Source organism: Anabrus simplex, chromosome 2 (assembly GCF_040414725.1).
Source record: "Anabrus simplex isolate iqAnaSimp1 chromosome 2, ASM4041472v1, whole genome shotgun sequence".
NCBI lineage: Eukaryota > Metazoa > Arthropoda > Insecta > Orthoptera > Tettigoniidae > Anabrus > Anabrus simplex.
Genome location: NC_090266.1, coordinates 1,045,285,230 through 1,045,312,063, shown reverse-complemented (window position 1 = coordinate 1,045,312,063; position 26,834 = coordinate 1,045,285,230). Strand labels below are relative to the sequence as shown.

General features: G+C 42.0%; 1 protein-coding gene across 1 annotated transcript in view; it reads right to left on the bottom strand.

Moving 5' to 3' along the window:
• Nucleotides 1-26,834, bottom strand: part of LOC136863769 (microtubule-associated protein futsch) — a 395,621-nt gene that overhangs the window by 261,534 nt on the left and 107,253 nt on the right. Inside the window, exon 3 of the mRNA XM_067140122.2 lies at nucleotides 2,226-13,040. Within this exon, the coding sequence (XP_066996223.2) occupies nucleotides 2,226-13,040 (10,815 nt within the window). The remainder of the gene's footprint in view (nucleotides 1-2,225; nucleotides 13,041-26,834) is intronic.

The following is a 26,834-nucleotide window of genomic DNA, read 5'->3' as shown; positions in this document are numbered from 1 at the left end:
GGAAAGGATGGTAAATAAAGTACATTGTCATAAAGCAGCAGGAATAGATGAAATTATACGTGAAATGGTGAAGTATAGTGGGAAGGCAGGGATGAAATTGCTTCCAGGAAGGGTTGCAACAACTATCGACGTATCTCATTGATCAGTAGGCCCTATAGCAGACAAAGTATTCACTGGCATCTCGGAAGGGAGGGTGCGATCAGTGGTTGAGAGGAAGTTAGATGAAAACCAGTGTGGTTTCAGACCAGAGAGGAGCTGTCAGTATCAGACTTTCAGTATGCGCTAAGTAATTGAAAAAATACTACTAGAAGAATAGAGAGTTGTGTTTATTTTTCGTAGATCTAGAAAACACATATGATAGGGTTCCGAGAGAAAAGACGTTCGCAGTACTGGGGGACTATGGAATTAAGTGTAAATTATTAAAATCAATCAAAGGTATTTATGTTGACAATTGGGCTGCAGTGCGAATTGATGGTAGAATGAGTTCTTGGGTCAGGGTACTTACAAGGCTACAATCTTTCACCTTTGCTGTTCGTAGTTTACGTGGATCATTTGCTGAAAAGGTACAAAGTGGCATGGAGGGATTCAGTTAGGTGGAAATGTAGTAAGCAGTCTGGCCTATGCTGACGACTTGGTCTTAATGGCAGATTGTGTCGAAAGCCTGCAGTCTAATATCTTGGAACTTGAAAATAGGTGCAATGAGTATGGTACGAAAATTAGCCTTTCGAAGACTAAACTTATGTCAGTAGGTAAGAAATCCAAAAGAATTGAATGTCAGATTGGTGAGACAAAGCTGGAACAGGTAGATAATTTCAAGTATTTAAGTTGTGTGTTCTCCCGGGATGGTAGGATTGTAAGTGAGATTGAATCAAGGTGTAGTAAAGCTAATCCAGTGAGTTCGCAGTTGCGATCATCAGTGTTCTATAAGAAGGAAGTCAGCTCCCGGACGAAACTATCTTTACATCGGTCTGTTTTCAGACCAACTTTGCTTTACGGGAGCGAAATCTAGGTGGACTCAGGATATATTATTCGTAAGTTAGAAGTAACAGACATGAAAGTAGTGAGAATGATTGCTGGTACAAACAGGTGGCAATAATGGCAGGATGATACTCGGAATGAGGAGATAAAGGCTAAATTAGGAAATAACTCGATAGATGAAGCTAAACGCATAAACCGGCCTCAGTGGTGGGGCCATGTGAGGCGAATGGAGGAGGATAGGTTACCTAAGAGTATAATGGACTCTGTTATGGAGGGTAAGAGAAGTAGAGGGAGACCAAGACGACGATGGTTAGATTAAGTTTATAATGATTTAAAGATAAGAGGTATAGAACTAAATGAGGCCACAGCACTAGTTGCAAATAGAGGATTTTGGCGACGTTTAGTAAATTCACAGAGGCTTGCAGACTGAACGCTGAAATGCATGACGGTCTATAATGATAATGTATGTATGTATGTATGATGTTAATAATAATAATAATAATAGTAATAATAATAATAATAATAATAATAATAATAATAATAATAATAATATCAAACAAGTGGCCTTCCACGAACTATTCTAAACACTGATACTTTTATTTTCCCTTAGTATCTGTATTTACCAGAATTACTCGCCGATTTAAAGTCTTGTGCAGGTGAATAGCCTTATTTAATCTATAATTGTGACTAAACGACCCTGAAAAGTATAACCTCCATCCATTTCAAGGATGCACTATCGATAGAATGCGATTGCAAATCCCTGCTGATTACAAGGTGATCACTATTCACAAGCTAACCCAGGAAGGACTAGGATATGTCTGAAAAACTTTGCAGGGGGCTACCTATGCAAACTTTGACGCTGATTCTTCCGTACACGTGTCTTCTGACTTTTTGTGTCAGGAAGTGTATATAGTATAAAATCTAACAGCATGGTTTTCCCTAGGTACTTTCAATGTTAAGTGAATACAAAAGTTAAGTGTAGTGAAACCAAAACTAAACGCGTATAACTCGATTCCTAAGACTGAAATATCAAAATAATCCAAGTGTTCCTAAAAATGACTGTAAAGTCTTTTTAATACAATTAGTTTAGACTGAGCATTTTATATAATAAGGAAGTACAGACTATAAGTGATGATTTATCACACCTTCACTGCAAATGTTCATATAAACACCTGTATCAGAACTACTTTACATTTCAACACAGTGATTTATAAGTAGAAAGACAAAATGCAATTGTTTTAACATACCATTCTTTCTAAGAATTCGAGGTCGAATATTTCTTCTATCACCAGGTCATCCTCTATGACAGCCTTCGGTTTTGCTAATTCTCCACTTCGACGCCTCTGAACGGTGGAGGTGGTTGTTGAGTTAACCTGCCGCAGAGCAACACCGAAACGTCCGCTTCCTCTCACAGTAGTTACTTCAGTTGTTTGATCCGGTTTATCCGCTGACCGTCCCGGTACATCCCTTCTTGGTGTCTCCTTTTTAGTAGTATCTTTAATTACTGGCTTCAAAGGCGAATCTTTCCTGTTTGGCGAATCTCTTGTAGGACTGGTAGATTTTTCCGGTGAGTCTCCTCTCACTGATGAACCCCTTCTTGGAAATTCACTTCTAGTAGGGGATTCTTTTCTAGTAGGAGATTCTTTTCTTGAGATTGTCTCCCTTATCGAAGTTGTATCCTTTTGATTTCCAGAAACCTTTCGAAGCTGAATTTGTGTAGTGCTGTGATGTGTTGGTGACACTTCTCTCTTTGGTACGGAATCCTTCCTAGTTGGGGATACTTTCCGTGGGCTTCCGCCAAACTCGTTAGGATAACTGTCATGAGGAAGTCTCTTCTTCTCGTATGTATCACTGGGATATCCCTTCTTTGGTTGAGGCTCTTTTTGTGGAGACTTTTCAGCATTGTGTGGATACTTATCACGAGGTTGTAATTTTCCAGGAGAAAATTCACTTGGATAATCCTTCCTTGGCGAAGGTGCTCTCATAGTAGGAGAAACATCTCTGTCACTTGGATGGTAGTCATTTGGTGACACCCTTCTAGGTTGCGAATCTCTTCGCTTGGTCAAGGGCTCGTCATCATCAAGGTATTGATCACGAGGGCTGTTGCTTCTCCTGAACGTATCGTCAGGCGACTCTTCTGAAGGGTGCATATCTCCTCTAACTGGAGATTTATCTTTTTGAGGATAATGTTCATATGGAAACCTTTCCTTTGGCTGAGATTCTCGTCTTGTGGGAGAGAACTCCTCATTGTCAGGATAATTATCCTGCGGCGTTTTTCTCCTAGTGTATGTATCGCTATTGAATTCCTTGTGAGGAGAGGAACCTCTTCTCGTTGGTGACACATCTGTGCCACTATCATGAGGTATTCTGTTTGTGAATGGAGAGTGATTAGGTGATTCTCTCCGAGGGAAGGAATCCCTCCTAACAGGAGAGGTATCTTTTTCATCAGGATACTTATTCTGAGAAGTTTTCTTCTTTGTGTAAGTATCACTCGGGAAATCCCTTTTTGTTTGAGAATCTTTTCTAGGAGGGGAAGTATCTCTGCTGTCTGGAGATATATCCTTGGGAACTTTTCTCCTTGTGTAAGTATCACTTGGAAATTCTCTCTTTGGTTGACTTTCCTTTCTTACAGGAGAAGTGTCCCTGCCATCTGAATATTTGTCAAGAGGAAATTTTCTTTTGGTGTAAGTGTCGCTTGGGAATTCTTTCCTTGGTTGGGTGTCCTTTCTGACCGGGGAAGTATCTTTCCTTCTGGAATAAGTATCACTGGGACTAGGTTCTCTAGGTTCTTCTCCCTTTCTTGTGGGAGAAGAACTTTTCTCATGCGGATGTTTTTCCTGTGGTGTTTTCCTTCTGGTGTAAGTATCACTAGGGAACTCCTTCCTCGGCTGAGAATCTCTTCTAACTGGTGAGGTTTCTTTTTCGTCTGGATTTTTACTTGGAGATTTCTTTCTTGTAAAAGTATCACTAGGAAATTCCCTCTTTGGTTGCGATTCTTTTCTCACTGGAGAGGTTTCCCTGTCATCAGGGTACTGTTTTTGAGGTACATTATTTCTGGGAGTAGAATCGCCTGGAATACTTCTCTTTGGTTGCAGCTCCCTTCGGGTTGGGGACGTATCCTTATCGGACGGATACTTTGCTTGAGGTGCTGCCTTTCTTGGATAAGTATCACTTGAAAACCTTTTCTCTGTTGGCGAAATCTTGGCTAAAGGAGACTTATCCCTTTCATCCGGATACTTACCCGTAGAAGTTTTCTTATTTGGATACGATTCACTCGGAATTTCCCTGTTGGGCTGATAGTCTTTTTTGACTGGGGAAGTATCCCTTTGTTCTGGAGATTTGTCCCGTGGTGATCTCTTTCTAGAATATGTGTCACTAGGATACTCTTTCTGTGGGCGTTCTGGAGACGAATCTCTTTCATCAGGATATGTATCTTCTAATGTTGTTCTAACTGGTCGAGATTCACTAGGATGTGGCCTTCGTGACTGGTAGTCTTTATGGGACGTATAAGTTTCAGTGTCATCAATATACTGATCTCGTGCAGAAGGTGAGCTATCTCTCACTGGGGAACTGTCTTTGCGGAGAATGTTGTCATCACTTGGTTCTCTTCTTCTGGAAGAATCTTGAGACAACTCTTTCCTAGGCATCCTGTTATCCCGTGGTGAGTCTGCTTGTGTAGCTGACGTTTCACGAGGTAATATATCCTTTTTCTTAGGTAAGGTGTCGTACTTGTTTGTCCCAAACTTACTAGGTAACGATGGCTTTAATTTCGTAGTAATATCACCTGGTGTATCATATTCTGATTCACTGCCAGGAGACCTATCGCGGGGAGATGAAGGAGATGGAATCCGTTTTGAAAATTTATCTGAAACGGGACTCCTTGGTGAAATTTTATCTGTTTCATTGTCTTCATCACTCGGATAATCCCTGCAATAAGGTTCCTTAGGTGTTGTAACTGGACTACTCTCTACAGGTATTCTATCCTTACCTTGAGGATGGGTATCAAGGCGCTCACCTGTTCTGGGATAAATGGGTCTTTCCGTGTCACGTGGATAATCTGTCTTATCACCAGGTTTTAATGGTCCCGATGTTGGAACCACACGGGGTCCTCCACGTCTTGCTTCAAATATAGAAGGTCTAGATAAGATATCTATCTGCTTCGTTGTTTTTTGGGTGCTTGCAATTGTTTCAAACATGTCCCTCGCTCTCCTCACTGTGCTTGGGCTGTCAGGACCTTTAGGACTGTTTTCTTGTGGTTGGGTTTGAGATGGTTCACTAGGTTGTGGAGCATTTACACGTTTCGATGTTTCCAGGAAATGCGTTACTCTATCAGCTACACTGACTGACGGTTTTATCACGTCATCTCCTTCAGATTCCTCATCCAAATCAGTCACTTGCTCTAAACGAGGTATGGTGTCATTGTCAACTGGCTGCTGTTTTGTAGTTTGGCATATTCTGTTCTTTTCGGGTTGATCAGGGCGGTGTTTTGACTTTTCTTCATCAGTGGTATATTCTTCATCCAGTGGTTCTGAATGTACGACAGGTCTTTGAAAAATAGGTTTTGGTTCTTTTTTTCTCAGTATATCATCGTCATCTTCTGGTTCGCTAACTTTATCAGCATATCTTGGTCTTCCTGAATCTTCATCATCGTCAGTAATTGGCTGTGGATGTCTCAAATATTCTGGTGACGATTCTCGAGATGACTTGGGATGTTGGAGATTAACAAGAATGTGTGTAGTGTTCAGTTTGTTCTTGTTTTGACAAGAAGATAACAATAAATTTTCCCGATCGATGGTAGAAGTTATCTTTTCAGCATATTCTAACTCTTCATTACGACGAATCTCTTCGAGTTCTGAAATGTAGCGGTCTTCGTCATCAACATCAGTATATACAATTGGACTTTGACCTCCTTCATCAGTAATTAGCTCTGGCACCTCTTGTTCATCATCAGAGGATGATGAAATATCGGGTTCAGCTACTTTATTGGCCGTTTTCCTTCTGGGATGTGATTTACGTTTGTCATCAGAGGTTGGCTTTTTAGGCAACTGAGTGGTCTTCCTTGTGGTTACAGTTATAATTTCCGACTTAGGTTTACGTTTGTCTGGCTCCTCCTTGGGTATTAAACTCTTTGGAGACGTTTTGCTCGGAATCACAGATGTCTTAGTGGTCCTAGCAGAGACAAGTCTAGTTGTTGTAGCTACACTTACATTCTGTTGTTTCGAAGCCGTTGTGCGAGTTGTAATAGTTCTGTCAGCAATTCTCGTTACGGATATTTCAGGTTTAGAAGCTTGCCTTCGCGGTTGCACTGTGCTCGGTGATGGTGTTGGTTTTCTGATAACGTTTCTATCACTACTTGTACGTGTAATTCGTTCTACAGTGGTTGTTGCCTTTGTTGCAGGCTTTGGTTGTCTTAATGGTGATTGCGACGATGGTGTCCGCTTTTCATTTGATACCGGGCGAGGTTCCTGTCTCTGCTGAGTTGAGGGATGTGACGGACGTGTAGGTTTGGATGGTTCCTGTTTAGAAACTGGTTTCCTACCATCATTGGGTCTCAATGGAACATTCCTGGGGTTCTTAGGAGCCAATGTCCCAGGTTCTATTTTTCCACTAATTGGCTTCCTGTCATACGTAGGCTTTTCTTCTCTTGGTTTCTTTTGTTGCTGTGGATATCGTTTCTTGGAGGGTGACACTTTCGTTGACTCAATCGGAGAGTCATCATCAACTGAGAATTCCTCAGGAGGAGTCTCATCTGGTATGCACTCAATATCATATTCTTCGCTATACAGTTCTTCCTTTTGGGTCCTCTTATTGTACACATCCTGGCTATGGACTCTTTTGTTTGTAGAAATCGAAACCGATATTATAGCTGAATCTTGCTCTTCGTCTGTGTCTCTACCAGGTCGTTTCTTCATGGGTTTGAACTCAATAGGCACCCCTTTAGTAGGCTCATCTTCCACATCTGATGTTTGTGAATCATGATCAACAGATAACTGAGGCACGTACACTTCCGTACGTTTTCGCGTTTTGACATCCTCAGAAACTTCTTGTCCACATGTTGTGGAAGTAATTATCATAAAGGTTGTATCAGACGGTTTACTTGCAGTGTCTCCAGCAGTTTTAACAGTTTCTGGACTAGATACAGTCGAAGACCTATCAGTTGAACGGTCTTCTTCTTCTTCTTCTTCTGGTTTTCCAGGCTTTGGTTGCTTTGGCTCTTTGCCACTTGGATATGTCCTCAGATTGGGAATAATCTTCGTAGTTGTGGTAAATCTAGTTGGCTCCTTTCCAGTTGGCTGGTCAGCTTTTATCGGCATTTTGGGCGATGTTCCATCAGGTGTATTATCAGGCCGCTTTTGTGTCCTTACAAACGCCGATTTAATGGTGGATACTTCATTATCAGGACGACTCTGCTTGTTATCAGGATACTTAGGTCCAGAAGGAGACTGGGTGATTCTGTCATATCCGTTACTGATTGGTTTACGAGGCTGTCGCTCTGGACTAGAGACAGGTGTATACTTCTGAGGTACGCGTGATGTTGGTCTAACAGGACTCCTCATGGTTGGCTTGACTCTTTCAGGCACCTCTCTCTCTGGACTTGAATGAGGAGATCTACCACCTTGGGGAGAAACTTTCCTGATACTTTTGACCGGTGACACACCCCTTGTCCTTTCAGGACTCAATGACGGAGACCTTCTAGAATCAGGAGATGAAAGTGTTTCTTCACTTTTACGTGAAGTTACCGGTGAACTTCTAGCACGGTGTCTGTCGTCAATGCTTGATGGTGTTCGTCTCTCAGGAGACGTTAATGGCTTTCTCCCAATTCGATGTGAATCCTTTGTTTCAGGACGCCTCCTACTGGGGCTAGTGTCCTGATGTGGGCTACGTATTGGGGATTCATTAGGCTTTCTTCTACTTGGTTGTGACGGTGCAGATTTTTCGGGTATTCTATTCACGACTTGGTTACGGTCAGCAGAAGATGGGATTTTGCTGCTAGGTTTCGGATGCTCTTTCTGCTGTTTGACTATTTCGGACGGCTTAAGAGGAGTATGAGTGATTTTTTCGTTAGGTCGACGTCCTGTAGGTTTTTCTAAATGACTGGAAGGGGTGGACGGTTTCTGGCCTGCACGTGGAATGCTGGACGTTCTATTTGGAACAGCTGGTTGCTTTTTCGGCTGAGATTTTATAGGAGTATATATATCTCCTTCCTTCTCCGGTCTTTCAGAGTAACTACTTATAGGCTTTGTTGGTGTAGGCTTAATTGTCCTCTCTGGGCTACTTCCAGGACTTCGATCTTTTGGTACTGTATGAGAAGGCAGCATGGACTTTGGAGTGCCACGTGTTGTGTAAGGACTTTGCCTGACTGGTGAAAGTCTGTCAGGACTATCATCAGTATACGGACGATTGTCTGGTGAAGCACGGTCAAGATTCCTCCGCGGCTTTTCAAGTTCATGAGGAGATGAGGGACTTCCACGAGAATGTTCCCTCTCTGGTTGATCTTCCGGAGTACTACGAGGTACTTGATAATCGAATTCTTTGACAGCGGATGGTTTCGTAGGGTACTGTGTATCTGGAATATCTCTTTCATTATCATCATTGGGCAGCATCTCATTAGGAATATCATCCACATTTTGTGAAGTAAGGTATTTTGTATCAGGTTTTGGTTTACTTTGTGGACTTAGTATAATTTCGACTCTCGATGTAGATGTGACTCCTCCGGAGGGTCTTTCTGGACTTGAGGAACATGGTGAAATGCTCGGGGATTTCGATGCCTTTCTTCGTAGCTCGTCAGTGGTATCATTTGGCTTAACCCCATCAGGTCTCATTACGTGTGGCCTGTCCCCTGTGCCTATATTCTGCTCCTCATCATCGTAAGTTCCGGGTGGCTTCTTCGTTGGGAACGGTTTAGCAGCGCCTTTCTTCGGCGATGGGGGATGTTTAACGTTTTCTTGTGGTTCAGATGGTTTAACTCCAGCGGTCTTTTCCACTGGAAGAGATTTTGGTCTATCAGGTTTTAAAATATCCTTATTTGACGGTAGGACTGGCTTATCGTCTACAAGGTCACTATCTATGTCTTCAGGAGAGATTCTTCCTGGTCTTGAAGTTATAGGTTTTCCTGGTTTAATAGGTTCTCTCCTAGTGCTTGGTGCCACAACAGGTTCGTCATCTTTTCTGGATGGTGACATTTTATCTTCTGGTGCATGTTTTTGTGGATGTGTAACGTCCGATGTAGGGGGTCGTACTTCCGGACTAGTCCTAAAACATTTGATTGGAGTGAAATTCCCACGTTCAGGACTCGAATCGGGTGATTCATCATTCCTAGGAATATCCCTCAATTGCTTCACCGGTGAAGAAACGGTTCTACTATCATTCGGGCGACGAGGGAACAGTTCATTCGCCAGTGACCCTTCAGAGCTATACTCTGGTGATCTGTCCCTCGGAAATTTATCTGTGGCTGATCTTGGCGAGTCATCCTGCCTTGTGACATCAGGACTGCTTGATGGAGAGCTTCGTATATCTTGCACATGGTCTGGAACTTGTTTCTTAGAAGGGGATGGGCTTCTATCTGTGTTGCTTTTCTTCGGAAGCTTTGCTGTTTCATTACTTGGTTCTTTTGTTGTAGGCGACTTTTCAGTATGTGGAGAGGAATCTTTTTGTTGAGTTCTCTTCTGGTTTATTAGCTCATTTTCTATTGCCTGGGTAAGGTCAGTTACCCTTCTCTGCTCTGTTATTTTTCTTGGTATAGACGAATTTTCTGGAGCTACACGAGCTGGGGAAGGCATTTTTTCTTTATTAGGACTGATTTTCTCTTCTGGTTGCTTTAGTAATGTTTTCTCGTCGTCGGGTTCCTGAATTTCTTGCGAAGGAGTTCTGATTTTGTCAGCCACTGTTTCATTAGGCATTTGGTCTTCAGTATAAGATAAGAGAATCATATTGCGAATATTTTCATCTACAACCCGATTTGTTTTATCGGAAGTTGTGATCATTGTATCCGTTGTTATATCGTTCTTATTTATGGTGAGATTTCTAACATCCTTTTCTTGGATATCATGCTCACCATTGACTGTCACCTTCGTTTCTTCATCTGTTTCTTCAGTGTCAGTTGTTGACCGGGAACTTCCACGAGATCTAGGCCTACTTTGCCTTTCCTTACGAGGAATTTCCTTGTCTCGTGAAGGGCTGGTATGAGGTGATGCACGGGGTGTAGAAGACCTTTTCTTTGTCGTCGATCGAGATAATCCAGAAGAAAGCCTCCTCTTCTCCTTAGTAATAGTTGCCTTTGAAACAGAATCTTTGTTATTCACAGAAGATACAGTAGTCATCGTATGACTTCGAGTTGTATCTGACGTCTTCCTTGACGGAGAATAAAGGTTGGAATCCCTTGGTCTATCCCCAGAACTTACCCTTCTGTCTGGTGCACGAGTAGACTTGTCAACTACAGGATTTCTTTCAGTAGATGGTCTACGTTTGCCAGGACTGACTGATGTTGGCCCATCTAACTTTTCAGTAACTGGTTTGTATTTCTCTGGACTTGTTGGTGATCGTCTGTCTGGTGTCGATCTGTTTCGCACAGGACTTCCTCTATTCGGGGAAGTTGGTACTTGTCTTTCTGGGCTCGCTCGCGTTGGTGATAATCTCTCAATTACTCTAGTTGGTGACGTTCTATCAGAGGATGGTCTTCTCTTATCAGGGCTGGAGTTATTTGGTGTTGTTTCCATCGAAGATCTTCGTCTAACTGGAGTATTACTGCTTGGTGAAACTCGTTCATTTGATGGTTTGCGCTTATCTGGGTATGATGCGATCGGTGATTTCCTCTCTGTAGAAGGTCTTCGCTTCTCGGGGTTTGCAGTATTCGGTGAGATTCTATCAGTACGTGGTGATTTGTCACTTGTAATTTTGTCTGGGCTTGTTCTTGTTGGAGAACCTCGTTGGGGTGTAGTTTTCTCTGGACTAGCTCGAGAAGGTGATGACCTATTTATAGTTTTCTCTGGACTTGCCCTAGGTGAAGATCTGCTAGTAGACTTTTCTGGGCTGATTCTTGTTGGTGATGCAAGACTGTTATCAGTGCTTGTCTTATTACGATACGTACGTGTGGGTGAACCTTGTTTATTAAACCTGACAGGACTAGCGCGATCTAATGATGTTTTGGAGGATCTTGTAGACGAAGGGGGAGTTGATCTCTCAGGAGATGCTCTCAGAGATCGTGCAAATGCATCATGTGTTGGACTGACGTCGACACTAATGCGCTTATTCGTAAAAGCTTGCTGATATGTCGTAACATATTGAGAATTGTTTTCTGGAGTGTCTTTTGGTGAAACTAAATCTTGAGAAGATGGTTGCTTCATGATACCCTTCTTTAATCCTTCTGGAGAAGAAGTAGTACTTGGTCTCTTCTCCGATTTCTTTTCAGGGTAGTCATTTTTCGTAGCTGGTGATGAAGTTTTGTCATGATAATCCTTTGTGATTACAACAGATGTTATGTCATCTGGATATTCAGTCTGGATTACAGTCGTTGATACCTCATCATTCTCTGTTCTAATATGTTTAACAGTATCTTTTTCACGGCTCTCGGTGGAAGATACTCTCTCTTGCGCAATAAACGACTCATTTTGGGTAGATCTAGAATCTTGTATGTCCTGTGTATGGCCTGAACGGAATACAAATTCCTTTGACAAGTTGTCGTTATTAAGTGTTTGGTTATTTTGCTGGTTGGTTGTCGAAACAACCGTCCAGTTACTAGAATCGCGGGTATCTGTAACACCATATGGACTAGCAGGAGTAGAATCAGCTGTATTTTGTGTGGAGAGGTAAGAATCCAGTTTATGCAATTCACTCATTATCTTTTGTTCCACGACATTGCTTGACCTTTCTTCTGACACTGATTTACCGGATGATGAAAGGTTGCTACTTGTGATGCTAATGTCCACGGTGACATTTCTATCGTCAGTCTTGGGCATTTTGTCTGCTGAATCTCTCGTTACAGTGATATACTCTATTGTCTGGCTTGGTGTTAGTGTCTCTATGTGATCTGAAATAACTGTTGTAGATCCTCCAGAAACTTCACTTGTCTGAGAACGCTGAGAAATTCGATGTTTACTGCTGCTAATTTGATTTTCAGAAGAAGTGGTGCTGACTGCATCGTTGATATCTGCTGACACAGAAGATATTTTGGTGTTAGCATCTGGACTTACTGAAATAATATCACTGAATGATGTATCAGTAATACGCATATCGCTGTTTCGGAGAGCCGAAGAATCTGTAACAGACGAGGAAATCAAATCCTGGTATTGCTGTTTATTACTGCTGGTGTGGGAGCTCGATGATGATGACACCCATTTTTGAGACTGAGAGCTAGCGACAGATGATGAAACAATATTGCTTCCACCTTCTTCGGAATGGCTTACAATCATAGCATTTCCCACATCAGCATTTCTCTCAGTCTTTGGAATTCTGGACGTATTTTCGGATGAACTTGATTGAATCTGAGTATTGAAACCATCAGTTTCTGAGTCTCCTGCAAGGTTGCGAGATTCGTTCCTACTGCTTGTGTGTACTACTGTATCACCTCGATCATCAGTTGCTGCACTCGTGCTATAGGATCCGGATGAAGATTCCTGCACAATTCTCCAGTAGCCTCCATTACCACCATCGTCGCGAGAAGACATTGCATTTTTCTCTTGTCTCTTATGAAAGTCACGTGTTGGTGATTCCGAATCTCTTATTTCTTTTGATTTCAGAGTAAGGAAGCCTTCATCTGCCAGTGAATCAGCGTGTGTTATTGTGTAACCTCCAGACGAATTGGTAGAATAAGAGGAACTCTTCTTATTGAGAACCTGCTGAGAACTGCTGTTCACAGATTCGATTATGTCTGATGCGCTTCCAGTCTGGCGGTAGCACGAAGACTGATGCTGTCGGGAACTGCCCCCATCCAGGGACGTGTTACTACTTAGAACATCAGATAAAACTTCTCCAGTAGTGTAGAACTCCTTGAGGCGCTGCTCACGCAGTTTGTACATACGGGCTCGGATCTCCTTCTTACGGCCAAAATCCTCTGTTTGTTGCCACTGAAAAATAAGGAATTAAGAATAATTAATAGATTTTATTCTAAGTAAACAATAAACAAAAATTAATTTAACCTAAAATGGGCTACTAAACGTGCTTAAACTTACGTAATTAAAACTGCCTTTGTTACAGAATCTGCAAAAGTGAGTTCATAATCTTTAACATAACTCTTTATAAAGACATTGTGATTTGCATGTAAAAGAGAATGTAAGCCAATCAATCAATCAATCAATCAATCAATCAATCAATCAATCAATCAATCAATCAATCAATCAATCAATCAATCAATCAATCAATCAATCAATCAATCAATCAATCAATCAATCAATCAATCAATCAATCAATCAATCAATCAATCAATCAATCAATCAATCAATCAATCAATCAATCAATCAATCAATCAATCAATCAATCAATCAATCAATCAATCAATCAATCAATCAATCAATCAATCAATCAATCAATCAATCAATCAATCAATCAATCAATCAATCAATCAATCAATCAATCAATCAATCAATCAATCAATCAATCAATCAATCAATCAATCAATCTGCATTTAGGGCAGTCGCCCAGGTGGCAGATTCCTTGTCAGTTGTTTCCCCAGTCTCTTCTTAAATAATTTGGAAGAATTTGGAAATATGTACTACTTCTCCCCTGGTAAATTATTCCAATCCCGAATTTCTCTTCCCACAAATGAATATTTGCCTCAATTTGTCCTCTTGAATTCCTACTTTATCTTCATATTGCGATCTTTCCTACTTTTAAAAACCACTCAAATTTATTTGTCTACTAATGCCATTCCATGCCATCTCTCCACTGACAGCTCTGAATATACCACTAAGTCGAGTAGCTCGTCTCCTTTCTCCCATGTTCTCTCAGACCAAACTTGCAACATTTTGGTAACCGCTACTCCTTTATCGGAAATCACCCAGAACAAATCGAGCTGCTTTTCTTTGATGTCTTCCTGTTCTTGAATCAAGTAATCCTGGTGAAAGTTCCATACACTGGAACCATACTCTACTTGTGGTCTTACCAGAGACTTATATGCCCTCTCCTTTGCAACCTTACAACAACCCCTAAATATCCTCATAACCATGTGAAGAGCCGTGTAACCTTTATTTACAATCTCGTTTATGTGATTAGCCCAATGAAGATCTTCCTTTATACTGAAACCTAGGTACTTACAGTGAGCCCCATAACGAACTTTCACCCCATCAACGCAGTAATTAAAACCGAGAGGCCTTTTTCTCCTTGTGAAGCTCACAACCTGACCTTCCACCCCGTTTGTCATCATCCCATTGCCTACTGTCCATCTCACAACACTATGGAGCTCATTTTGCAGTCGTCCACTGTCTTTAACCTATTTATTATTTTATACAGTACATCATCATCCGCAAAAAGCCTTACTTCTGATTCCAGTTCTTTACTCATAATATATACGTATGTCTCGGTCTTGAAAGCCAAGAAAAATGGCTGAGAGGATTCGTATTGCCAACCACACAACACCTCGAATCTGCAGGCCGTCGCGCTGAGCAGCGATCGCTTGGAAGGCCAAGGCCCTTTGGGGATGTTGCGTCATGGGGTTTGGTATCATATGTATATAAGAAAACGTGAAGGCCCAATAATAATGCCTTGAGGAATTCCCCTCTTAATGATTACAGGATCAGATAATGCTTCACCTGCTCTAATTATCAGAGCTATATTTTCTAGAAATGTAGCCACCCATTCAGTCACTATTTTGTCTAGTCCAAATGCAGTAGTTTTTATCCGAGGTCTCCCATGATCTACCCTATCAAACGTCATAGATAGGTCAATTGCGATAGAGTCCAATTGGCATTCTGAATCTAAAATATCTGCTATATCTTGCTGGAATCCTACAAATCGAGTTTCACTGGAATTACTTTGAAATAACTTTTCCTAAGCCCGAACTGTCTTCTATCAAACCAGTTGGTAATTTCACATACATGTCTGATATCAGAAATAATGCTTTCCCAAGGCTTACATGCAACACATGTCTACCTAACTGGCCTGTAATTATCGACTGTATGTTTATCACTCTCTCCTTTATGAATAGGGGCTACTGTAGCAACTCTCCATTCATTTGGTATAGCTCCTTCATGTAAACAGTAATCAAATAAGTACTTCAGGTACTGTACTACAGTGTAAACCAACCCATTATCTTTACTATATTCCCGGGAATGTTATCAATTCTAGCTACGTTTCTAGTTTTCAACTTTTGTAGAATATTGTAAATGGCTTTGTTAACGTACGCAAATTTCAATACTCCGTTAGGAATAAGCTTTAGTTTCTGTCGTTTCTAGAAGGGATATCAGACATAAGTAACCATAAGTAATATGGCTTCTTAACTTTACTACAGGTTGTAAAGAAAGATGTAAATGATACTCTCAGAAATGAACAAAATGGGAACAGGATATCACCAGTTCCAGTTATGCGAACGTACAGTCTTTAGAACTTTATAAGAGGATATCATCCTCTGATACATAAATTGTCACTAATGGCTGAACACAAGTGAAAAAAAAATCCTTGAACAAGAGTAGATCACGGAACAGGATTTACGTGTGAACAAGGAAATATTCTTATACATGTATTGTTTTTATGAGAGGATTAGGTTCCTAAGTTCCAGAGAATTCTTCTTACATTTTTGAAAAAAATTACCTTCTGGTGTAAATTTAAAAGCAAATAAAATTACTTCCTTGGCAAGATATGGTATGACAGTTTCAAGATAAAACATACTAATCTATGACAAATGATATATCAACACCTAAATCTTCTAGTAGACAATAAGCACGTGAACTAACGTATAGCATTCCTAAGTAAGGAGCTGGACTGAAGTTCTTGATGACAATTAACCAATATTCGACTGTGACGAAACAAATTAATGTCACGGGATTCTTTTTGATGTTATATTGCTGAAATATTAGAGTAACCAACAAGCATTAATGTAGCTCGAAGTAGCTAACGTGCTTGAAACTTCCTACACCATCAACCTAAATATATAAAGAAAATTAACCGAATTTCCAGAAAATCAGACGTACAGATTTAGAATGGACTTCAAATTTATCATTGCATCGAAAAACCGGTTCTACAGTGGTGCTAATGGTCATTGAAAGACATTTTTTTTTTGCTAGTTGCTTTACGTCGCACCGACACAGATAGGCCTTTTTGCGACGATGGGACAGGAAAGGGCTAGGAGTGGGAAGGAAGCGGCCGTGGCCTTAATTAAGTTACAGCCCCAGCATTTGCATGGTGTGAAAATGGGAAACCACGGAAAACCATCTTCAGGGCTGCCGACAGTGGGGTTCGAACCCACTATCTCCCGAATACTGGATACTGGACACACTTAAGCCACTGCAGCTATCGAGCTCGGTATACCGAAAGAAAGGTTAGAGTCGTAGAAAGTTACGTTATTGAAAATTGAGTAATTACAAGACTGTGCAATTTGATGAGCGCTCATTTCTAAATGCTCAAGCAAGATTTTGAATCGAATCCTGGCGCAGTCCATTGGTGTTAGGAGTGCCTGAATGCAAGAGACCCGTGGCGGTTGCCACGTTAAAGAACTTCCTTTAAGGACAGCATTCCGACAATCCCACATCCCTTAAGACTGCTAGCAGTCGAAGAGGCGGTGAACATAGGTTAATAATACACAAAAAATATAACTCTGACAATCAATGACATATAAAAATTCCACATCGCATTTATAATGTCCAGTTCCGAGTATATAGCAGGAAATGTTTATGACCATTGTGAGAAGCACCTGCAAAAATTGAAATCTTCAAGGAAAGAGTAGGCCTATATAAAGTAATTCAGGGATCTTCAGCCCTCAAAAATCTATAGCGCGCTTATGATGGTTTGCAAGTGAAAGCAATTGATCTTCGTTGTTCAAGGGTGAAATAATTACAATTAAATGAATAAAATTGCATTCATTTAACTTGATACAAAAGCAAAGTAAATGTGAGATGGTCTCGCAAACTATGCCACATATCTCTCCGATTTATTGTCTCTGCCTATATATGGCTTGATTGTCTGGCTCCTTGGCTTAATGGTCAGTGTTGTCTTCTTAATTTCAGGAGGTTCCGAGTTCGATTCCCGGCCGCATCTCTTTAATTTATCTGGTCTAGAGACTGAATGTTTGTATTTGTTCATTTACAGCGTGTGCGGGCAAACCTCGAACCACCAGCTAAGCAACCCGTAAAGCCAGCAAACACCACGTAGTTCGGAACGAACTAGTAGATGGAGGCACAAACGAACAGTGAGGGTAGTGGCGGTTACCGATTCTTAGACAACTACTAATTACAATGTATATGCACTTTAGACTGCAGTAAACATATAACAAATGACAAGATTTATCATTTAATTACATTTCTTTTACATTGTAATTATTTCACTACAATCTGGGTTTATTTCAGTTAAAGCTACATTGTCCGACTCGTTGGCTGAGTGGTCAGCGTACAGGCCTTCGGTTCAGAGGGTCCCGGGTTCGATTTTAATCGCTTCTGGTAAATTCTTCTGACTCGGGGAGTGGGTGTTTGTGTCCGTCCAAACACTCTTCTCTTCACATTCACACACTACACTACCAACCACCACAGAAACACGCAATAGTGATTGCATCCCTCCATATAGGGTTGGCGGCAGGAAGGGCATCCGGCCGTAAAACAGGGCTAAATCCACATGTGCGACGCAGTTCGCACCCACGACCCCACAGGTGTGGGAAAATAAGAATAAGAATTTCAGTTAAAGCTACTTGCGCCTATGCCAATAGATGTCTTTTGGTCAAACAGGATCTGTATTTTGAAATTGCATAGTTCAGTTATGAAGTCAATTGCTCGCCAGAATACAATGGAAACAAACACAGACAAAATTTTAGTTACAAATTGTCTTGATTTCATGTGTTTAGTAAAAGAATAATAATAATAATAATAATGCTATTTGTTTTACGTCCCACTAACTACTCTTTTACGGTTTTCGGAGACGCCGAGGTGCCGGAATTTAGTCCCGCAGGAGTTCTTTTACGTGCCAGTAAATCTACCGACACGAGGCTGGCGTATATGAGCACCTTCAAATACCACCGGACTGAGCCAGGATCGAACCTGCCACGTTGGGGTCAGAAGGCCAGCGCCTCAACCGTCTGAGCCACTCAGCCCGGCAAAGAAGAAGATGTTTGTGTACATTCACACCAACTTTACCGAGACAAGAATTTTTGAATTATTAGTTCGGGCTATTAATTCAGTCTTAAATCGCAAATTAAAAGTGCAAATATTTTTAAAGGATTAAAATGTAGGTCAAAATCACCATTCATCGTGAAATTTGCATTTAGATGCTAAAATTCATTAGCTGTGAATGTACCGTAACTTCCCGTTTTGGAATTGCGTCGCTACACAGCACTGACTGTTATTCAGGCTTACAACACGAAAGAGTGGCTGACGAACACATTGTGACCTCCCACAGAGTTTGGGCGTAGGCTACAGGGGCGGCTTTAGGGATAGTGACACAGGGACATGCCAATCCCTAGATTCATGAAAACGAAAAGAAAATAGTCACTTTTAGTTACAATTTTTTTTTTTTTTTGCTAGTTGTTTTACGTCGCACCGACACAGATAGGTCTTATGGCGACCATGGGACAGGAAAGGGCTAGGAGTGGGAAGGAAGCGGCCGTGGCCTTAATTAAGGTACAGCCCCAGCATTTGCCTGGTGTGAAAATGGGAAACCACGGAAAACCATTTTCAGGGCTGCCGACAGTGGGGTTCGAACCTACTATCTCCCGAATACTGGATACTGGCCGCATTTAAGCGACTGCAGCTATCGAGCTCGGTTAGTTACAATTTAAACGGCATAATAATAACTTCCTTCTGCAACAGTTTACACTCGAGTGACTGACACGCAGGTCCGCTGTCTGGTGGTTCTGTCCTGGCTTGTAGAGCCCGGGCCTCGGAAGTCGAGTGTGTGACAGAGCCTCCTTGTCACAGCAGTGCGATTCGTATGTTTTTCTAACGTGTTTTACATTATGAACTCGACAGGCGCTCTTCTCAGGAGTCCGTTTTTCGTTATTTTACAATGATAAACTGAAAGTGAAGCAGGTAGTAGGTAGGTAGTTCCATACAAAAATTAAAAACTACGTACAAACAACAAAGTGGTAAATTTGATAGAAGGCGAAAATTTAACTCTGAAGCAACTTAAAAAAAACCAAGTGGTTATATGGCTGAGAAGAGAAAAATGCGTTTATCTCTTATTTTGTGAGTACATTTTTGAGGATCCTCTTCCTGGTGGAAGGACGGTGTTACTGATCTTATGCACCTGAGCGACAAAATGAAAAAACACGAGAAATCAAATGAACATATGAACAATGTAATGAGTTTGTCAATAATGGGGAGAGTAAATATACAAACGCAATTAAGTTCGGACTATCAACAGTCTATGGCCAAACATAATGAACAAATTAGTAAAAACAGATATGTAATGCACTTCTTATAAATTGTATTCGCTTTTGTGGTGCATTCGATCTGGCGTTAAGAGGACACAGTAGGCCTATATCTGAAACTCGGAAAATAGACATATTTCGCAAGTTGATAAATTTTAGTTCAGAGCTGGACAAGGATTTAAAAGATCATCTTGATAAATCGCCAGCAATTTACAGAACATCTAAGAAAATACAGAACTATTTGCTCGAATGTGTTGCCAAGGCAGTCGCTAGGAAACCATAAGCCAATCTCCAATGATGTGAGGAAAATGAACTAAAATTCAATTGGTAGAATAATTTAGTACCATTATTATTATTATTATTATTATTATTATTATTATTATTATTATTATTATTATTGTTGTTGTTGTTGTTGTACCGGGGGTACATCTCCTCTACCCGGTTGAACTGCACGCCTTTCTAGAATGCCATCTGTGATGTGAATCCTAACTATGTATCTGAATATACTTGGACGTTTAATCTATAGATGTCACTACTATCAGCCTATGTGCTCCCTCTGGCAGGAGGATGGACAATTAATGTTTAAGGAAATTTTCAAATTTCAATACTGGGTTTGTAGGTTTTTTTATGTGCTAAGGTTATCAGCACTTCTACGGCTTCCTTCTTCCTTAGTTATTAACCCATCAGGAACTTTGTGAATTTTTCTCTAGCCAATTAAATCTGGGGGTGTGTGTAGTACGCGAACCTTTTCTTGATCCCAAGTTCCCATTCAGCACTATGGAGCTCAGGGATCAAGAAAAGGTTCGCGTACTATACAGGTATTTTGTCTAGCTCGAGAGAGTTCTGGAACCTTCCCCTCTGAGTTGCTATAAAAGCTGGGCGCTTTAGGGCCGTATTGTCATCTTCAGCGCTCCGGTCTAGTGTGTGTACGGCGTAATAGGAGGCAGGGGCAGCCTTGCCGTCGTCGAACGGCGTAACAACTCAAGGTATTGGCAGACATCTCTTAACATGTAATAGCTCCAGGAGGCAGTTAACCTGAGGGGAAGGTTTCAAACTTTTCTGTTCTTAATGTAAAATTCTAAAGTTTCTGTTTAAACTGACATTTTCGACAAGTCTAAGGACTCTGTTCAAATCCCTGCTGGGAAATATGTAAATTTAGGGAATAAAGAGTGTTCCAAACCAAACCAAACCCCATGGCACTACAGCCCTTGAAGGGCCTTGGCCTACCAAGCGACCGCTGCTCAGCCCGAAGGCCTGCAGATTACGAGGTGTCGTGTGGTCAGCACGACGAATCCTCTCGGCCGTTATTCTTGGCTTTCTAGACCGGGGCCGCTATCTCACCATCAGATAGCTCCTCAATTCTAATCACGTAGGCTGAGTGGACCTCGAACCAGCCCTCAGGTCCAGGTGAAAATCCCTGACCTGGCCGGGAATCGAACCCGGGGCAGGCACGCTACCCCTACACCACGGGGCCGGCTAAAGAGTGTTCACCCTCTATTAATTCCCACTCAACTTGGTATGGGGTGACTAAGATTTTCTAAAACTCTAAATTCTTCGCACTGTTTTGGAACTTAATATTTCGCATGTAGTATAGGCTTAGCCTCCGCAACTTCGGGCCATAAGCCCACGTAGGATTTTAATTGTCTTTCAAAAGGAGTGCAAGTATTTCGCCTCCTAGCATTTTGTTCATAGCGGGTCGTCTTAAACATTTTCTTTTGTACATTTAGGCCATTTGGAATGGGCACTCATTGCCCCTATTTAAATTTTCATTATTAATAGACGAGTTTGTAACGGACTGTAGAGCAGAAATGACAGTAAACACAGGATTTTGAAGTTTATCTAGTGTAAATTTGGCAAGAACGTTGTGCCTCTGAGAGGCTGGACTGTAGTAAGTTTTGTAGCTCAGTCTCCTTGAATGTAAGTGAGCGGAGCAAATACGCAGCTTTAGAGCTACAATGCTCATTCCTTGTAAACGATTGTGTGGATAATATTCTCTATTGTTCCTGATATTTTTAAAACTTTAAATCATTGTTATTGTGGGAGCTGACGAGCTCATCTTTATAATTGTTAATATCGAGCTCGATAGCTCCAGTCGCTTTTAAGTGCGGCCAGTATCCAGTATTCGGGAGATAGTAGGTTCGAACCCCACTATCGGCAGCCCTGAAGATGGTTTTCCGCGGTTTCCCATTTTCACACCAGGCAAATGCTGGGGCTGTACCTTAATTAAGGCCACGGCCGCTTCCTTCGCACTCCTAGCCCTTTCCTGTCTCATCGCCGCCATAAGACCTATCTGTGTCGGTGTGACGTAAAGCAACTAGCAAAAAAAAAATGTTAATTCAGATTTTCTAAATATCTATCAAATTTTAAACTAAAAAAAGGGAAAGAAATAAAATATCAAAATTTAGTACTTTAACTTATACTCTTATCCCTTCACTGTCCACCCATTCACCCCAGCACCTTCCTACACCTCTGCGTTCCACGAAATCCCCGAAATAATAATAATAATAATAATAATGATAATTGTCTCCGGCCATGACGGAACCACTCGTGATACGTGAACCAGTAAATGTCCGTGCGTAATTTAGACTCAAAACACTGTATTACCAACCACCACAGAAACACACAGTAGTGAATGCATCTTTCCATGCAGGGCTGTCGTCACGATGGACATACGTCAGTAAAACTTGACAAAGTCCACATATGGTGCCGACCCCAACTAACTGGGAATAAGACCAAGAAGAGGTGGAGGGAGGACTTGTTGATGACAATTCTGAAAATGCCAGAATAAAACCTTTCTTGCTTTAACGCCACCTTCCCATGTTTATATGCGGCCGGCGTAGTTCACTCGGCCTACAACACATATGAGTAAGGTAGGTTGGTGGGGGGGGGGGGGGGAACAAATTCCGTCCCCGCACCTAATTTCGTCCCCCTAGGGATTTACAGTTTGCACAGTTGGTAGTCTACCTAATGTTTAGCCGCGCGTACACGCGTCATGTGAGAGTTGGTTGCGTGCACCACGTTTAGTTTCCGTGTACAAATGCTTAGCTGAGTTAGTGCAGCATTCAAATTAAGAGCCTGTTATTCCCAGAGTGAGCCATGATATGTGTATGAAATACTGGACAGCACTTCAGTCGTGTGGTGTAGTTCCTGGCATGTAATCACTACAGTGAGGTGGCTGGCGAGAGTTACTGTAGTGGCCATAATAGTAAGTCAGGAAGTGTTCGTAATTTCGCCCCCTTCACTTTATTTGTTATTTATGAATTTTATTCTTCTTCTTCTTCTTCTTCTTCTTCTTCTTTTCTTCTTCTTCTTCTTCTTATTATTTTCAAGAGCCTCCGTGGCTCAGGCGGCAGCGCGCCGGGCTCTCACCGCTGGGTTCCGTGGTTCAAATCCCGGTCACTCCATGTGAGATTTGTGCTGGACAAAGCGGAGGTGGGGCAGGTTTTTCTCCGGGTACTCCGGTTTTCCCTGTCATAATTTATTCCAGCAACACTCTCCAATATCATTTCATTTCATCTGTCATTCATTAATCATTGCCCCAGAGGAGTGCGACAGGCTTCGGCAGCCGGCACAATTCCCATCCTCGCCGCTAGAAGGGGGCTTCATTCATTCCATTCCTGACCCGGTCGAATGATTGGAACAGGCTGTGGACTTTCATTCGTAAACTCGACACAAAGTGGGATAGAGTGGTTAGTTCTATTCCAGGCCTCCTTTCCCCTCAGAAATTAACCTGCTACTCATTGTTGTGTAGGTTGAATTAACCCATTTTTTGTTGAATAAATGTATGACAAATATTAAGTGTCTAATAAAAATTAGTACGGTATCAGATACAATACACGTGAAGAAAATATGAGTTTCTAATTAAAATTATGTTATTTTGATACAAGCTTTCATTACTTTTCAAATAACTTGGCGCAGGTCTCTGTGAGAGAGCTTGCCACACGTGTTACGAGAGACGGCTGTGCTAGACTCAACACAATACTAATAATACGAATAACTGCAGCTAGGAGCAACCATAGGATGAAATGAAATGAAATGTCGTATGGCTTTTAGTGCCGGGATATCCCAGGATGGGTTCGGCTCGCCAGGTGCAGGTCTTTCTATTTGACTCCCGTAGGCGACCTGCGCGTCGTGATGAGGATGAAATGATGATGAAGACAACACATACACTCAACCCCCGTGCCATTGGAATTAACCAATTAAGGTTAAAATCCCCGACCCGGCCGGGAATCGAACCCGGGACCCTCTGAACCGAAGGCCAGTACGCTGACCGTTCAGCCAACGAGTCGGAAAAACATAGGATAATAATTCCTCTACTGATAAATCGTAAAAGAAAAACACGTTTCCGGTCCATTCTACAAAATCATCACGATGTTACCTTTCTGTGTGGAGTGTAATTCGGGTAAATTTATTCAGTTATTTGTTTATTTATTTAATTAATTCATTTCTGGGAGGGAAGTCTGCGGGCCCCCTTAGGCCACTGGCCCACCTGCACATGGCCTCCTTAGCCACCCTTGAAGTGGTTTTCCGTGGTTTCCCCACTTCTCTTCCAGGCAAATGCTGGGATGGTACCTAACTTAAGGCCACAACTTCTTCCTTCCCTCATCCTTGTCTAACCCTTCCAATCACCCCCCCCCCCCTATAAGGCCCCTGTTCAGCACAGCAGGTGAGGAAGCATGGGCGAGGTACTGGTCCTCCTGTCCAGTTGTATCCACGACCCAAAGAATCACGCTCCAGGACACTGCCCTTGAGGCGGTAGAGGTGGGAACCCTCGGTGAGTCCGAAGGAAAAACAACCCTGGAGGGTAAACGGAATAAGACAGAAAGAATTAATTTCAGTGTATTTATAATAGCATGTTATGCATTCAGCAGCTAACTGCAGAAACGTTCTGATATGTGAATGAGGCCGTGAAACTGCTACAAACATACTTCATGCGGTACTAAGAACAAATCACATGGCACTACAGCCCTGATGGCCCTTGGCCTAAGCAAGTGATCGCTACTCAGCCCGATGGTCTGCAGATTACGAGGTGATGCGTGGTCAGCGCGAGGAATCCCTTTGGCCGGTATTTTTGGCTTTTTAGACCAGGGCCGCTAACTCACCATCAGATACTTCCTTAATTGTTCTCACGTACTGTAGGCTTAGTGGAGCTCCAATCAGACCTCAGATCCAGGTAAAAATCCCAGACCAGGCCAAGCATCGAATCCCAGTTACAGTTACTGGGCGTTTGTGTTCGTCACAGTACATGTCGCTCCATATAGATACAACACACCACAGCACCAACAATCAAAGGAACACGAACACGCGACATTTTCGATTACAATTTGCTTTACGTCGTACCGGCACAGATAGGTCTTATGGCGACGATGGGATATGAAAGGGCTAGCAGTAGGGAGGAAGCGACCGTGGTACAGCTTTTGCCTAGTGTGGGAATGAGAAACGACGGAAAACCATCTTCAGGGCTGCCGAGAGTGGGGTTCGAACCCACTATCGACCGAATGCAAGGTCACAGCTCCACGACCCTAACCACACAGCCAACTCGCAAGGTACACGCGATAGTAAAGACACCCCTCCGCATAGGATTGGCGTCACGAAGAGCAACCGGCCTTAAAACAGAGCCATATGGACGTGTGCGACACAGATTGCACCCGCGACCACATCGGGGTGGGAAATGCGATAGAAGAAGAAGTAGAAGAAGAAGAAGAAGAATTATATCAGTACCAGCGGCGAATTTCAGGAGTAAGTGCTCCCGTAATATAATAAAATATTATATAAGGATACAGTACATCCAGTCGAAGACAGTCACAATGTGGAGGAGTTTCTATGATATAACAGATATTTATAAGCCGGATAAGGCTACCAATGTTGTGATCCGAACTCACCATCTCCCGAATGCAAGCTTACAGTTACACAACGTGTAAAACATATCCAGCTCATTCAGTAAGAGACACTCATAACACTATCCACCACTACAATAACAGGCAGTTACGTACACATGGCAGATGCCGCCCACCCTCATCGAAGGGCCTTCCTTACAAGGGCTGCATCCGGCTAGAAATAGCCGCACGAAATTATTACTATTAGTAAGAAACACTTTATTGTTCTACTACTTCAAAACAACTTAACTACCTCAAAAACATACATAATAGAAAATGTCGATAATATCTTGAAGTCCTGAAAATATTACGGATTACTGTAGACCTACAGTATGTGCTCATTTGAAGCTGTCATAGATCTAGAACCACGATTTTGTGTGCGAGAAGAAATGCCCTTACCCTCACTTTGAGCTTGAAGTCTCCCTGGGAACTAGAGTTGCGCCCGCTGTGGAGAGGTTTCAAGGTCAATACCTGCCAAGCAGATCTGGTTTGGCGGCTCCACAAGTCTGAAGTGGGATGTGCTGAGAGGTAGGCCTACACATGCGTATAATCGTGTCCTCGTCCCGAGGTGGTACACCTCTTTTCAGACACACCCCCTCGCCATGGAGGTAAGCTGCATGAACCATTTTAACCACATACCAACCCTCCTACCATTCTGGCAGTACTGGAAATTGAACCCGGGTGCCCGCGTCGGCAGCTGAGAGTGCTAACCGTTACACTACGGAGGTGATGAACCGTCATTCGACCGGCCCCAGTCCAGTCGCAGTGGCAGTTAAAATAAGCGGTTCTCAGAGGTTTCACCTAACGATCTCAATTTCACATTACATAAGAACATGAAGTTCCCACTAGATTGTATCATTTGTGTGCTCTAAATATACTTCACTAAGTTGTAATGACAAGTCTTTGACGTTGATATAAATGACTTCAATTAAGGCACAACCTCATGAGAAAATGAACAACCACAGAAAAACATCTTCAGGGCTGTCGATGGTGGAATTCGAACTCACGATCTCCCGAATGTAAGTCTGCAACTATCCGGCCCGTACCATACGACCAGCTCCCTCGGTATTATTATTATTATTATTATTATTATTATTATTATTATTATTATTATTATTATTATTATTATTAAATTGATTTAGAATGGTCGTTGTCTGAGACGAAAGAGCAGAAACTGCGACTGCCGTCAGCTCCATATACCCTACCGTCCGGTAGGTTCCGTTAGCCATTCTCCTAGAACGGTTTACACATGAAAGCATCAAATCCAGCTCCTATGATGCTGGATTAGTTGCGTATAGAGACATCTGGTTAGCACGACTTAAATTACTGTGTGTCCGTTTGACTATCCACCAGCGCGCTCTATCAGCCATTCCAGAAATAGACATAATCTTACAGTGATTTTCTCATGTATCGACTCTCTAAAAGGAATTGGTTAATGCACGCGTCCACAGAGCAGAACAATAAGAATTCGAGTGCTGAGA